General features: G+C 37.8%; 1 protein-coding gene across 6 annotated transcripts in view; it reads left to right on the forward strand.

The window, feature by feature from the left end:
* The window catches only part of dennd4c (DENN/MADD domain containing 4C), a 121,575-nt gene extending 106,905 nt beyond the window's left edge, over window positions 1-14,670 (forward strand). For 5 of the 6 annotated variants that reach the window (XM_052019222.1, XM_052019226.1, XM_052019220.1 and 2 more), the window contains 10 exons: window positions 81-258; window positions 1,453-1,562; window positions 6,298-6,473; window positions 6,895-7,071; window positions 7,768-7,948; window positions 9,073-9,324; window positions 10,127-10,244; window positions 10,887-11,040; window positions 11,319-11,383; window positions 13,494-14,670. In XM_052019222.1, coding sequence (XP_051875182.1) covers window positions 81-258; window positions 1,453-1,562; window positions 6,298-6,473; window positions 6,895-7,071; window positions 7,768-7,948; window positions 9,073-9,324; window positions 10,127-10,244; window positions 10,887-11,040; window positions 11,319-11,383; window positions 13,494-13,630 — 1,548 coding nt within the window. In that variant the 3' untranslated portion in view covers window positions 13,631-14,670. The remainder of the gene's footprint in view (window positions 1-80; window positions 259-1,452; window positions 1,563-6,297; window positions 6,474-6,894; window positions 7,072-7,767; window positions 7,949-9,072; window positions 9,325-10,126; window positions 10,245-10,886; window positions 11,041-11,318; window positions 11,384-13,493) is intronic. The other variant, XM_052019221.1, reaches the window with a different exon arrangement.
* The last annotated feature ends 803 nt before the right edge of the window (window positions 14,671-15,473 follow it).

The following is a 15,473-nucleotide window of genomic DNA, read 5'->3' on the forward strand; positions in this document are numbered from 1 at the left end:
TGGTGCTTTTAGTTTTTGGTATTTCCTTTGTAAACTGAATATTTAACTGATTAATGTGAATTGTTTGCTTTTTCTTTAAGGATGAACGGTTTGATGATTCAAGATTCAATTTTCCTCCTGGTATTCAGGATTATCATTATAGTGGTAGTCCAACTGAAAGAATAGGTCTACCTGCAGTGGCTACAAATGGCCTTAATCAAAGCAACACTAGTCTTGGCAGCAGCACCAGCAGTGACACTGGTAAACATCCTCTGACTGGTTAGTTAAAATTACTAGTATATTGGATTTGCTTTTTTAAAATACCACCTTAAATGCTTTCTAAGGAAACCATGTATATTATGTATTATAAAACAATTAATTTTATATTTGTGAATTGCTTCTGCTTGAAATTTATTGATCACAAATAGTCTTTTCAGAATTCTCTCCTTACTTACCCAGTCCCAAACCACCAAAGAATTCGTACTAACTTATGCACTTGTGAGCCACTTGGGTGTCTTGTCTTTCAATATGCTTGACCTAACCATCATGCTTTCAACCTTATTGTGTGTGTGTCCAATTCTGTTAACATTGGATAACTTCCTTGGGCACAACCTTGCAGCTTAATCACAATGTGCTTGATATTTAAACTCAGCCATGTGGCAACCTGTATATTCACTCTGTGCTGCTTAATAAATCAAAAATTTTTGGCAAGATTATGTAGCCCATTATTTTATTACCCTGTTTTATCCCCTCCCTGTTCAGGCTTCCTTGGACAATTCAACAGCTAGGGTGAGTGACAAGTGGGTGAATTGCTCTGAGTATCTGGCAGTGTAGTTGTTAGTTTTATACTTTGATTTTCACCTTCTCTTAACACCTAATTCTAGCTTCAGAGTGGCAGTATGTTGGCTTGATTAAGCCTTTCCTGTGTTTAACTAAGATGTTGATTTATAATAATTTTAGCAGCAGGTTAGGACTGCAATCTATAAAACAAATTGCAAACACAATTACTAGTACTGATCTTGTTAATCAAAATCTTACTTATTGCTTATGTCAATAATATCCCATGGTTTTGCATAAATCCCCAATCCTAATATTAAAGCCCCCTGTGCTACTGTATTAATAGATTCTATTTCCACATTACTCTTTTGATAAATTTATTTTTCAAACTATCCAGATGAAGGGGAACTTTGTACCATATATTTGCTGAAATCTGAGCAAAGATTACCAGAACTGAATTCATTTATTGAACAGTGCCATAAGAGTTCACCAGGCAAGGGCCAACTGTCTAGGAAACTAATGATCATATTATAATTTTACGTGTATGCCAGTCTCTAATCACTTATGAAGAATACTTAAAAGAGGATAATTTTTTTAAAACATAAAGCTGCACCAATGTTAATTATTTTGAATCAATGTTAATTTGAAATATGAAGTTTATTTTATTTAATCTCTTAATGTTGTCTGCTCAACTAGGTGCTGCACATTCATCTAAAGTAGGAAAAGATAATGAGCTTGAGAAATCAGATCTTGGATCCTCCCAGTGTGTCAGTACATCAAGTATCTTCCAGAATTGTGCCTTGGAGGTAAGAAATTATTACTCTTGTGAAATGCATGGGGATAATTCTTCAAACTATAAATTAAAATTAATCTCAACTTTTGACTTCTGAGATGGATTTTAATGCAGTAATAGAAATCTGTACTTGTATTCGCTAGATAGGGCCAGGGTTTAAGATTCATTTAAAAATGTTATTTTCAGCAGTGCAGCATTTCCTTATTGTCGTATTGAAGTATTATCCTGGATGTTGTGTTCAAAATTTATATGTGACCTTGCGAATGCGGATTCTAGGAGGATTATCACCACCATATCATGCAGGCACTCTCCTAAAGGCACACTAAACTATACAGAAGGTTTTCAATTTTAGAGGTGGCCAGGTATGTGTAATCATGCATACAGACCAAATATTGTGAAATTAGCAGACGCATTATTTTATGAATTGAGAGTTTTGATTTGTGGGAGCAAGTTTCATTCAGTTCAGTCATTCTGGAGCCAGCCCATTGCCTGGATTTGTTGGCTTTCACTTGGATGAGGGCTAAATGAGTTGACCATCCACATTAAATGCGAGATGGCGCAGGCTCTGAGTGGTGAGTCTGCTGCAGCATATCCTGATGTCCTAGCCACAAATCCCCATGAAGGCTTTAGCAGCTTTTCTGATCGAGACATTTAAATATACCTAAATTTTAAAATATTTTAAGTAACTAAATATTAAAAATAAATTTAATTAAACTACAGGTTAACACATTTAAAACAATAACAAAAGAAGAATGTCGAGCACTTAGCTTTTTCCTCAGGGCTGCTGACCACATTCAAATGAATGGTGTAGGCATTGGGTAGAATCATGGGGCAAATTGATGAGAATGTGGGGAGAATAAAAGATGGGACTAATGTAGGATTGGTGTAAATGGGCGGTTGATGGTTGGAGTGGGCTGAAGGGCCTGTTTCTTTGTTGTATTGCTCTGTCTGAGTATGGTCACTGTTTGTATGTTAGCCCCCTTCTGGCACAGAGCTGAGGGCTGAATGCTAAGTGCATTTAGACTCACTTTTCTGCATGTCATTGCTCTGCTGCTGGACTCAGTGGAGAGTCTGGAAGTGTATCGGCCAGTTAGGTTTGCCACCAGCTGATTTCCTGTTCATTCTCAGACTTCCATCTTTCGCATATGTGCAGAAGGCCAAAATGAGCAGAGTCACAAACAGCTGAGAGCCAGCAGTTCTCTTCGTAACCACCAGCGCTCAGTCAGCATGATTATGGCTATCAGTTTTATATGACTGTTCATTTCTGTATCTGAACAACTTTGTGAAATTATGAAAGACTTGAGTTATCTGCATTAAAATTGGAGGGAGGAGTGATTGGTGTGGGGTGCTCTGTCAGGGATGATGGCAAGGCTTAGTTAATAATCCATAAAGCACTGAGCTGACACGGGCATCTCGCTGCAACAAAGAAGTAACAACAGAAAAAAGAATCATGCCAAGAGAATACAATGCTATCTTGGAAGCAGGGTGTACACTTTTGGAGATGAAGTCATGCAACAGTAAAGGAAAATGTAATAACGAAACCTGAGTGTTTTAACATCGTTCCTGTTTAAAACTCTGCTCTTCGTATTATTTTCTTAAGCCATCCATTTGCATTGGTCCTGACAAAACTGGTTGATGGTCTCTACACTGAATATGGGTTAATGTCATGCCCAACTCCAGATGGTCAACAAAATTTATGAAGGACAGACAACAGATAGAAAGAGAACAGAGATCCAGCAAGACCATAAGAAAATAGAAGCAGTAGTAGGCTACTTGGCCCCTTGAGCCTCTCCCACCATTCAGTACGATTACAGTTGATCTGCACCAGGCCTTATCTCTTCAGTCCCAGTTCCCTCAATTTCTTGACCTTGCAAAAATGTATCTCCTTCCTCTTTTAAAGCCCCCCAATGGTCTAGCCTCCATAATCCTCTGAGAAGGAGGATCCTTGTAAAACAAAAAAATCCTCAAAATCATCCTCCTCCTCCATCTGCTCCATAATTGCATGCAACCATTGATCTTTGTGGATCCACTACTGATCGGTCCCACTGCAGATGGGGTTCGAGCAAGGCTGTGCCATTGCAGTAACAATCTTCTCTGAGCCAGTAACCTTGCCTCTTCACAGATTGTGTTAGATGACACAGCAGTTTGTGTACTTTCAAAGCTGGCTACTGCTTCTTGCATTTGAAGACTGGTTCTTGATTGTATTAATGGCTACTATAAGCAGCCTGATTATAGCTGCTTCATTGCTAACACTGCCCTTCTTGAATAAAGGTGCCATGATTGCTGTCAACAAATCATCTGGCACCTCATCTGTGGCCAATGAAGATTTAAAAAATGTCAGAATCCCAGCAATTTTCCCTCTTGGCCTCCCTGTGAAACATCAGGCCCTGGGGATTTATCCACCTTTAAGCCTTCTAGGATATCCTACACCTCCTTTTATATCTCCTGTAACTTCTTGTAGGATTTCTATGCCCCCTTCTCTGACTACAATGAGAAAACAAAACTTGTCAATTAAATATCCAGAAGACACGGGTTCTTTACTAACAAGTGCTGCCACAGAACACCAACCCTAACAATTGACATTTGTGTTGGGACCACAGTCAGTGTTGATGACTTCCATATCTTGGGAGGCACTTCTTAGTGAGGGCAGATATCAATGATAAAGTCAACAACCTCTTCAGCCTGAAGATGGTCCCCAGTTGCCTGAGAAAATGTATTTGAAGGCCAAGATCTCAAACCCAATACCTAGCTCATGGTCTACCAAGCAACAGTGATCATTGCCCTCCCATTTGCATTGGAGACATTAAACAACTTGCATTAGGCACTTCAAAGATCTGGTGAAGTATGATCAGCACTGCCTCTGTAAAATCTTCCCTATTTATTGGCTAAGTCAATATCATCATCTTTTCAGCCATGATCCACTGCATCGAAATTCTGATTACACTCAATAAGCTGTCATGGCTGAGCTGCATCATCACAAGCCTGACACCAGATTCCCAAAATGAAGAGTCTTATTTTGGGTACCATCATGGCACATGGCTTCCAGGAAGACAGAGCAAAAGCTTCAAGGACAACCTCAAAGCTGCCTTTGTGGTGGGAAATAATTGTAACATCCGTGCAGACTTGTGGAAGTCCCTGGGTCAACAACTCGTGATTTGGCAGAGAATCATCTGAAAAGACACTTTGAATCTCTCCAGGAGCAAACACAAATGGTGAAAGGAGTGTACGATGATCAAAACAACCCACCCACCCCTCCCATCAAGCTCACCTGCCACACGTGGCAATCAGTGGATTCCATAAAAGACAAGTTGCCTTTGACCCTATAGAACTATAAAGGAAGCAAGTCACCCTTGATTCCAAGGCTTCCTAGAAGAGAAGAAATAGTTAATGTTTGAAGCCGGGCTTTTCTTCCAGAAAACTGGGAGCACTTGGGGGGGGGGGGGAGGGGAGGAGAACAGTTTTGGGGTGTCTGGAAGGGACGTGGAAGTGAATGTGATGGCTTTGAAAGCAGAAAAGATGAATTGACAAAAGCAGTAATAGTGCAAAGCAAAAATGGAGCAAGTAGTACAACAAGTGTCGACAGTATACACGAATGGGAGAAAGGGTCATTCCTTGAAATTTCAGAAAATGTAGGAAGTGTTGGAAAACTGAAATGCTGTAGGGAAGAAAAACTAAAATTACTTGGTGTGCTACCTGATCAGCTGACTGACTTGAATTTTCTATCTTCATTCTGGATTTCAAGCATACTTGCAAATTTGGTTTTGCCAGTTGCACTTAATGTTTTTCAAGTGGGTGTTTTTAACTATCTGTGCTGTTGAGCTCTCAGGCTGTCATGTTTGTTGGTGTGGTGCCTTTTTCTAACAAATTAGCAATACAACAATCTCCCAACTTGCAAAAATGTACACAGTAAATATTTGCTACAATTCACTAAATTCTTTGACTTGATTTGTTGCTTAATGATGATTTTTGTTTGCTGCACTGAAGGGGAGGGAATGCATTTGGAGATTTACCATGGGTTCATAAATAAGAGGAACCTATAAGTATTTTTGATTGGGTCTCTGGAAAGGAGTCTGTTAAATGCACAAGATGTTCAAATTGGGGAAGAAAGAACTCTTGTGCACATGTGCTCTTCCATTTGGCAATGAAGGTGATTTGATAAAGGACATGTTATAGCTTGTATGTTTCAGCTTATCAAAACAATTGTAGTTTGCTTTTGATTTCTGGAAGAAATCGACTAACTTCTCATTTCTCACCATACTTGGCAGCTGGTATCCATCACAAGTTAAAGGTTTACTGTAGCTCCTGGTATATGAATTTTTGCAGGCGCTACAGGTCTTTAGGAATGTAACCCCTTCACTAACAAGGGAGGGCTTCCAGAAATTTTACCAACAATTAATTTAAAATTGAGTAAATTCAAGAAAATCACACATTTCAAGTCGTGGGTGAAACTCAAGCTATACAAAATTACCTGTTACCTTTGGTGAAATTCCTCCTATGTTAACCAGGTGTGGTGGTGTGCTGTGAATTTAATACTTGAAAGCATTGGCTGTAGTTCTAATCTGCATTTAGTAGCTGTCAAATTTATAGATTTTATTTCTGTTGTGGTCATTCAACATAAACACCTTAATTGATTTTATGTTCTTGACTAAATCCAAATTTCTAACTCTTTCCAACAGAAGTTGTTGAAATAGCCATTTTGAAATAGTATTTGATTAATCTATCATCGTGCAATATTTTTCTTTCCAAAGGTGTTGATGTCCAGCTGCTCTCAGTGTCATATCTGTGAAGCTTTGGTTTATGATGAGGAGATAATGTCTGGTTGGAGTGCAGATGATTCTAACCTTAACACCACTTGTCCATTTTGTAAGAATGCTTTTTTGCCAGTACTAAACATTGAGTTTAAGGACCTACGAGATACTGGAAGGTACAGCACTGTTAATTTTTTTAAACTTGTATTTGGTACTGAAGATTCTTAAAAATTTTTTCCAAGCCTCCGCTTGGTGCAAGAGGCAAGAGTATTAGCAGCAGAAATTTGCAGCGTGTTGGTGTCCTGACTATGTGCGGAAGAAAGTGGTTAAAATTGGTTATACTATAGCTTTTGAAGTACTGATAAAAATATACTTTTTCTAACTGTAATGGCGTGCCTATTAATTTTAACTGTTTGTGGCAACAAAACATGGCAAAGCAAAATTAGTATTAAACTCAGTAAAGCATTTTTTTTTATTTTTCAAATGGTTCTGGGAGGAAAAAATGCTGACTTATTTTGTCATTAAAATTACAAAATCTGCTCTGTACACTTTTGTAACTGGTACAAAATTGAAGATCATGATTTTCGTTTTTCTCAGCTTTTATTTGAAGTCCAGTGTGTCTGGTGACAGTTTACACAACCACCATGTAACCACTGCAGCAGAACCTGTTGTGCAAAACACTGACTCTGCCTCTGATGCATCGGATCTTATAAACATGGAAGAATCACCCGTGCCTGCTGAAGCACAGGAGAAATCCACTTCTGAAGATAAAAGGTAGTTACAGTAAAATGCAAATGATATCTATTCCCTTTCCTTGTTTAATCATAATGTTTTTATGAAACTTATTTCAAGTCACTTGCTAGTCTAAAGCAAGTGTTTTTACTTCTAATGTATCTTTTGAAATTGATGCGTGAGAGTAACCCAGAAGGAACATTTTGTTCCCAATGTTTCCAGTAATCACCTGGGAAAAGATTAGGAGCACAAACCTGTTTCCTTTTACTCTCTGCTGTTGAGCATTTTGGGTTTCAAATATGCCTCTCAATGTGGTCAGTTTACTTATGGCCAGTTTTACAGTCTCTGGGAAATGTTTGTTTTATAACATAGAAAGATACAGAGAAGCTAAATGCATTTAATCTGAAAGTTTTGATAATGTTTACCTACAAAAAGAGTTTGAATCAACATATGCAAATATGGCAGTTGGAGTAAGGTGAGAAAGCCTGATTCTGTCATGCCTTTGAGTAGTTAGAATTTGGCTTGCCCTTTCAGAGAGGATGGTGGGAACGTTTAGTTTTCAGAAAGGATGAGGAAGGGGAATTGATGGATTTTGAGGAAAGTGGTACAAGTAGAATTGTTGTTTCAATGAAACTGTCCCAGTTTCGATGAGCAGAATAACTCGCTGCCTTCTGTGCTCTGTTATTCTATGATCCTAAATGAGGCATTTATTTTTTTTCTTTACCCCTTTTGGATCAGTACTTTATCTAAGGGCCCTCAGGAACTGCTGGACAGTGGAAGTAATGAACCCCCTAAGCGGACAGCCTCTTTGATCCGAAGTTACAGTGTAGGTGGTCCATTGCAAAACTTGGATGTGTCTCAGCGGCCTGCACATGGTATTTCAACAACCAGCCTCCCAAGCAGTCTGCATGAAAGTGTGGTAAGGAGATAATTAATGTGATAGAATGATTTCTTTGAAAATAAAATTAACTTTTCAATAGGACTGATTCAAATTTGTGCACTCAACACATTGAATTATTTGAAATAAAATTAATGTAATTTATATTTAATGATTTTAAAATGTAAGAAACATGCAGTTCAAAGATGGTTGATTGTCATTTGAAATCTTCACTTGATGTGACATTTGATGGTGCTAAATAATAGAAATTATTTTCATTGTTGGTATAAGGACCAATGGAATGATTTGCAAGATGTTCCCACTGATGGGGGTGCTTAAATCAGGAGATTAAGGAAAACCTAAAGGAAGCCAGATGTTCCTAGAGTAAAGGGACTGAAATCTGTCATTCAAAGAAAATGGGAAACAGATTGTGCGGTTTGTTTTACTTGTGTGTCACTCTGGTGCAATTGTAGATTTTGATTTCTGTCCAATTCAGTGCTGTAGGCTGGAACTCCAGAATTTTTTTTCCTGCAACATATCTGTATTGGCTTCCCTTAATTAATCCATTATTCTCCAGGTGACTATTAATCCTAGCATGAATCAAGGTTTGTAAAAGCTTTATCATCATTGAGCTGGAGCTGACTGGTTGGAGGAAGGGATTTCCAGAGCACAGTTCCTAGAATGGACGAAATATGGAATACACAAGACCACAATTAGAGGAACACAGAGTTTTTAGAGCACTGTGGGGCTTTAGGAAATTAGATATGGTGGTATGAGGCCATTCAAAGGATTTTTGAAGCTTATGTTGCATGGAACTAATGGGTGAAAGGGCTTGATGTGAGTTGGGTTTTGAAGTTGGAATGGTTTCGACTTTAATTGCTTCACTGGGTATTGTGATTGGCTAGGTCAAATATACATTAGCTAAGTCCTCAGCCAGTACTCTGTTTTCAAGGTATTCGGTTCTTCATTTGTGTCGACTTGAAACCATGTCACATTCCTACGTCTTGTCTCATCCCTTTGTCCAGGAAGATGTTACTTGTTTTGAAGATTCATAATCTCGTGTTTTTTTTTACTTTAGCAAGCGGAACTATACCTTGTTCTCTGGAGAATGATATTTTGTATGAATGTGTGGATTGACCATGCATATTTTTGCATTTGTATTCTAGGATCCTGTGGGTCTCCAGAGTAGACCTAATCCAAAGCCTGTGTCCGTACCATATCTAAGTCCACTAGTGCTGCGTAAGGAGTTGGAGTCTCTACTGGAGAATGAGGGAGATCAGGTGATACACAGTTCCAAGTTTATCAACCAGCACCCAATTATCTTTTGGAACCTTGTCTGGTATTTCAGAAGGCTAGACTTGCCAAGCTACCTGCCTGGACTCATTCTAACTTCTGAGCATTGTAATAAAGGAATGCAGGTATGTAGAAGACTAGTGATTTATGTGGTTACGGCATGTAAATAGGTGATCATTTATGAATTGTACCTTGACAGGACACAAGTTTGTTGGTACACAACATCATGTGTATACACAAATCAGTGTATACAATCACTTGAAGTCGAAGCCTGCAGTATTTTGCATGTTTGCAATGTAATTTTGGTTATTGTAAGGTAAATAAAAGTAGCACTTTAATGGATCCTGGTACATTGGTACAATAAAGGATAATGTGCTACAGAAAGTTTTGGAGTTTATGATCACTATTACTACTACTACTATTATTTCTGGCTACATCCATTTAATTAATTTGCCCAAGCTGAAAGAACTTAAGAACCAGAAAAATAGGCTGAAAATGCAACTTCTGTGTACTGATTGATCATTTCCTATAATCTTGAGACATTAAACTGGTAATGTTTCTGTTCTGCTTTAAAACTAAATATTGAAAACTTTCCACGAGTTGATTACTTTCTTTCTCTACTGCACCAACACTTGTATTGTCTGAACAGTAGTGGCCAGGGAGTAGAGTTTGTGTGGGTACTGAAAACAATGCTTTGTGGAAATTTGGAAAATTGCATTTGTTTGTAAATCATTTACTTAAAAATAGTTTTTAATACCATACAAATTATATATTCTTTTGCTCTCAATTTATGTAGTTTCCTGTGTAATTTCAATTTAGTTGAATGCTCTGTGCAAATACTGTATATGGAATGGAAGCTGATGTGTCTTTTCAATGCCAAATGGTTTATTTCACTTGGTAAAATATTTTCATATTTTCCCCTTCCAGATGTCCCTGTCAAATCTTTCACAGGACAGCAAATTGGTGTACATACAGCTTCTCTGGGATAACATTAATCTTCATCAAGAACCTGGTGACCCCCTATATATACGTTGGAGAAACAGGAGTAAGTGACAAACTGCATAAGAAACCCACTCACTCCACCCCCCCACACCCACCCAACGCCTTTCCTCCTTTTCTCCTCTTCTCAGCTTCACCAACACCCCCACCCCCACCCTGAACCTGAATTTTACTTTTCATTTTGTTGCTAATGAACATATTCAGTAAGGCACTTGTGAGCACAATTGGCAAAAAATTATCACATTAAACGAGTCATTGCTGTACAAAACAATTTAATGCAAATGTACAAGTTCAAATGGATGGAAATAATTTTATTTTAAGAAAGCTGCGTCATTTTTAAAGCAAAAAAGTCGTGTGCAACATTGCAAAACCCAAGTACTGACTCCTGTAATGGCTTCGCATAAATTGGAGAGTGTGTGTGGTAGGTCCTGCCCAGAACATTACTGATTTTGTTCAGTTGAATGCTACTTAATTTACTCTATTGTCTCTGCTCTCAAACTCCACAGTCCATTCTGGCATTTTTGGGAAGGCACAGAGAATTTTTATTAACTTTTCAATTTCAAAAAACATTTGTCATGTGGTTAATTTTTGTTCACATGCACTGCTTGAGCAAAAAGCACAAACTACGGTGTAATCAAAATTAATATTTCTGTATTGAATCTATCAAATTAATCTTATGTATCCACAGATAAAAATTTGGTTGGTGGATTAACTCCTGATAGTCAGGTGGAGAAGAGTCCCCTGCACATTATTGTGAGAAGTATCCAGACCAATGATGTGTTTGGACCCATGTGCCTACTCCTGAAGGAGACCAGCAAGCATCCTGAAAACAAACGTCAAAGGTCAGATATTCATGAGAAAATTGTTTACAATATGGAAAGTTTAGGAGTAAAGTTGTCTGTGCCAAACCTGTACTTTGTATTGTTATCTAATCTCCAAGAACGGGTAACTTCTGGCCAGTCTGTGCATCTTGTTTTTTTTGCATATTGCCTGGGAATAACATGAAAGCAGACATTGGCTCAAGTATAGAACACTTTATATTGATGACATTCAAATGTATGTATTCACTTGGGTTTGCAAGTGGTAGGAAACTCATTAGAGTTCTTTTCTTTATCTGCAGGAGTATGTATAGGGAAATTCTCTTTCTTTCCCTTGTGGCCCTTGGGAGAGAGAATATTGATATTGGTAAGTAGGAGTTAATTCCATGAATAACATGTAAGAAAATCTTTCTTATTTGTTGTAACATTTAGCCTTTTAAAAATTGATCTGTCTTTGCACCTTTATAAATGTTGCATTGCACAGATCAGGGCAAGCTTAAGGTAAGGTAGTTGGGTACCATTTGAGGTGTGCGCCGTGTTAACTGATGTGTGGTAATGCTGGAGATTTTACCTTCTAATTGTTCAAAAGCTTTGCGACCAATCTTGCAACTTTCCACGTTAAACCCAGAATATGTTTTAATGTTTGCTTCTGAGGAAATCTTCAGAATGTCACAAAGCACTTGGTCCTAAGTGTAACCCAGAGCATGATTTAGTGAAACAAAAGTAAACTTAATGCATCTGCATCTCTTTAAGATGAAAACCTAAGGTAACATGGCACCTGACAAGTAGTGGAACTATCCATGGTTCACTTTTGCTGTTCAGTACAAGAAATTATACTGAATGCTTTGATTCTGCTTGCCTGGCATCTTTAGCTAATCTAAGCCGAACATTTTTTGGCAATTTGCAACACTCAAAGCTAGAACCACCCTATCCAGCTTGCAAGACGTTTATCATATTAACTTTGCATGGCTTTCAAAGCCTTTATCATAAAGTGTAGCACCATAGAATCAGTCATGCAGCACAGAAAGAAACCCTATGGCCCATCAAGCCCATGCTGACAATGAAGCATCCATTCACCCTAATCCCATTTTATTCTCCCCATGTTCCCATCAACTCTGCCCAGATTCTACCACTCACCTATATATATTAGGGGTAGATCACTGTCACCACTTAATCTATCAATCTGCACATCTTTGGGCTATGGGAAAAAACCCACATAGTCACAGAATGTGCAAACTCCACACAGTACCAGAAGTAAGGACTGAACACAGGTTGCTCGAACTGAGACAGCAGCTTTTTATGAAAACTAGCCTTTTATGAGTATGAGCTAGTAATGAAAGTCACTAAGATCTTTAAAGTAAATTAATTCTTATTAATTTGGTTGGGATCTTTTGAAGTTAGTAACAATAGTGCAGGGAGTATTCTGCAAATGGATTTTAAGTTGTTTCACTCAATAACTACACAATAGATTAGTTTGCAGAATGAAACAGATGGGAATGACTGCGTGGATACAACATTTGTGAAAGGACAAAGCTGAATGTCATGTGAACTCGTTTTCAAACCAGATCATGGTAAACAACAGTGATGTCTAGGAGTTGTTTTATTCTTTTCGATAAATAACAGTCCTGTCCTTGGATTATACAAAGCATAATGCCAACAGATGCAGTTGGTTCAGATTCTCCAATGTAAACAGTGACAACTGACTTCAGGAGGAATACTGATAAAATGGGCATATGTGGCAAATAAAAGTCTAATGAGAGGCAGTATGAAGTAAGTGTATTCATGCATCCCATTTTAAAATTATTTTGCCACATTCAAAGACTTGGTACAAGTCAAAGTTTTTAAAAGTGGGATTATTTTGTTGATAGGAAAATTGGAGTACCAAATGCAAGGGAGTTATGCAGAAGTGCTGGTTCTGCCTCAGCAGAAGTAGTGTTCAATTCTAGTGCCATATATGTTAAAGGATGTTAAAGACTTTTAAGTATTGCAAAGGATATTTACTTGAATGGTCTTCAGTTCAGTGGAGTGAATGAGGGGAGGTATTATTGATCTCCTTGGAGCAGCAAATGTTATGGGGTGATGCTTAGAGGTGTCCAGAATCGTGTTTTCATGGCAGAAGGATTGTGGAGATGGATTCAATGTTATTGACAAAGCCACATGAGGAAACTTTTTTTTAAATGGTGTGCAGTGATCTGGAAAGATCTGCCTGAAAGATTGTTGGAAGCAGATTCAAAAGAGAATCAAATATTTAAATGGAGAGAAAATAACAGCACTCTGAGGAAAGAACAAGGGAATGGGATTAATTGGATAGTTTTATCAATGACTTAGCACCAGCACAGTAGGTTGAATGGCCACCTCCCTGGGCTGTTCCAGTCTAGTTTGTTGACTTCCAGTGGCATTAACAACTTCAGAAACAAAATGCAAGATCCTAATGTTTAACTCTGCACCCTAATCTAACTTGAGATTTGTGAAAACAGATGCTTTCGATAGAGAATACAGATCAGCATATGAGCGCTTGACAGAAGAACAGCTGAAGGTAGCACAACCAATTGATTTGCCACCCTGCAACAGGATTGAGTGGTGTCGCAAGTGTTTTGAGCCTCCTTTCATCTAAAACAAAAGTGCAACATCTCTACGGAATTGAACCACTATGATTATGTCCAAAGTATGATTGTGAACATTTCAAACTGTACATGTGCCTAGATGGTTAGAATTAACATGGTGTCTATGAAAATATGGATGCTCAAGTACTGTGGCATTTTGAATGATGAAAGGTCCAGTTCTTCTCTGTGCTTATACGGAAGGGAGATTTAATGGAATGTAACTGCTGAACACTACATGTCTTAAGGCAGTTCTGCCATTTTTTTTAACCAATGGTATAGTAGTGCAGTGTTTTGTACAAATATCACAAAGGATGGTTCTGACCATATTGTATTTTTTTAGCATCAGCAACTGGATTTTGTTTTGGATGATTGCCTTATAGTGTAAATGATGTGTTAAGATTCAACGATTAAAAAAAATATATATATATTATATAAAAATGTCCCACCAAGCCATAAAACATCGCCCAACTGGACTGCAGAGAAGAAAGACAATTGGAGAGGATTGCACATTCATAATTAACAATCCATTTGACTTTTTTCTGCACCACGGCCAGATCATGCTTTATGTTTTGGTGGTTATATTGAAAATCTACCCTGGTGTCTGACAGTCCTGTTCATTAGTGTTCCATATATAAAGGGATCTATAATTTTATGGCGGTATTTTTGATATTTTCTAGTAGAAGCACGGTTGGAGCTATCACTTCTCTGTCCACATGGTGAAATCAGAGTAATTTTATGTGAAATATGACATATTGCTGACACCTTGTTTCTTCAGGATTTACACTGAGAAATTATAAACGCACTGGGTGAATCATGGCAGTATAGATGTACTGAAGGACAAAATTTTGATTCTGGTACCTAAATATAATCTATTAAATTCTTCACCACATTGAACTGTAAAAATAAGTGATTTTTATATTTTAATATCTCTATTAAGCCAGATTACATCTATGGTTCAAACCTTGTACAGCTGCACAGTTGTTTTGTATGACAGCAGTTAGTACAGTTCTCTAAATGTGGTAGTTTAAATAAAAATTACTTATTCAATAAAGGATACTTGTATGAAATTTGTCATTTTTGTCAAAAGGACTTGCACAGAATATACACCAATTCATTTATAGTCTTCATGACTTGCTTCCCATTCCATCCATCTGCCATCCCATCTACCAGCTTCTCGGCACGTCTATTACTATTTCTTTCAGGTACATATAGTCCCTTTTACGAAAGTACTCAGGCTGTTTTTTTTTCAATCCCTTCCTATGGTCGAGTGTTTCATATTCTGCCATTCTAAAGAACTTCATTTCTGTTGCCATAGTGGAATTACTTTTTAAACTAATGTCTGTTTATGCTCTTTTAAGTTTAGATTTTCCTTGCATCTATGTTATTCAAACAATTAATGCTTTTTGAAACTTCTAGAAAGCCTTCAAGCCTCTTTGTTCTAGAAATGTTTACAGTTTAAATCGTAAGATTTGGAATTCCCTCCCTAAATCTTAAAACTCATAAGCTTGACCAGCCATCAATTATCTACTGGCTGTGAAAGAGCTTCCCAGCCTCATCCCACCATTTAGCACTTGGTCGTAGTGCCATAGGTCTCAGTTCTTCAAGTACACATCTAAATACTCTGCCACCCTTTTCAGTTAGCTGGTTCCTACCATACTCTAAGTAAAAAGATCTTTTCTGTTCTCCCCTCTAATCCTTCTACCAATTAATTTAAATTCTATGCTCTTTGGTTTTCAATCCTTTTGTTAAGTTCTAGAGTTATGCAGCATTGAAGCAGGTTGTTCATCCCATAGAATCCACACAGACCATCAAGCACCCAGTTACCATAATCCCATTTTATTGTTCAAGTGAAGT

The sequence above is a fragment of the Pristis pectinata genome, chromosome 7 (genome assembly GCF_009764475.1).
Source record: "Pristis pectinata isolate sPriPec2 chromosome 7, sPriPec2.1.pri, whole genome shotgun sequence".
NCBI classification, from domain to species: domain Eukaryota; kingdom Metazoa; phylum Chordata; class Chondrichthyes; order Rhinopristiformes; family Pristidae; genus Pristis; species Pristis pectinata.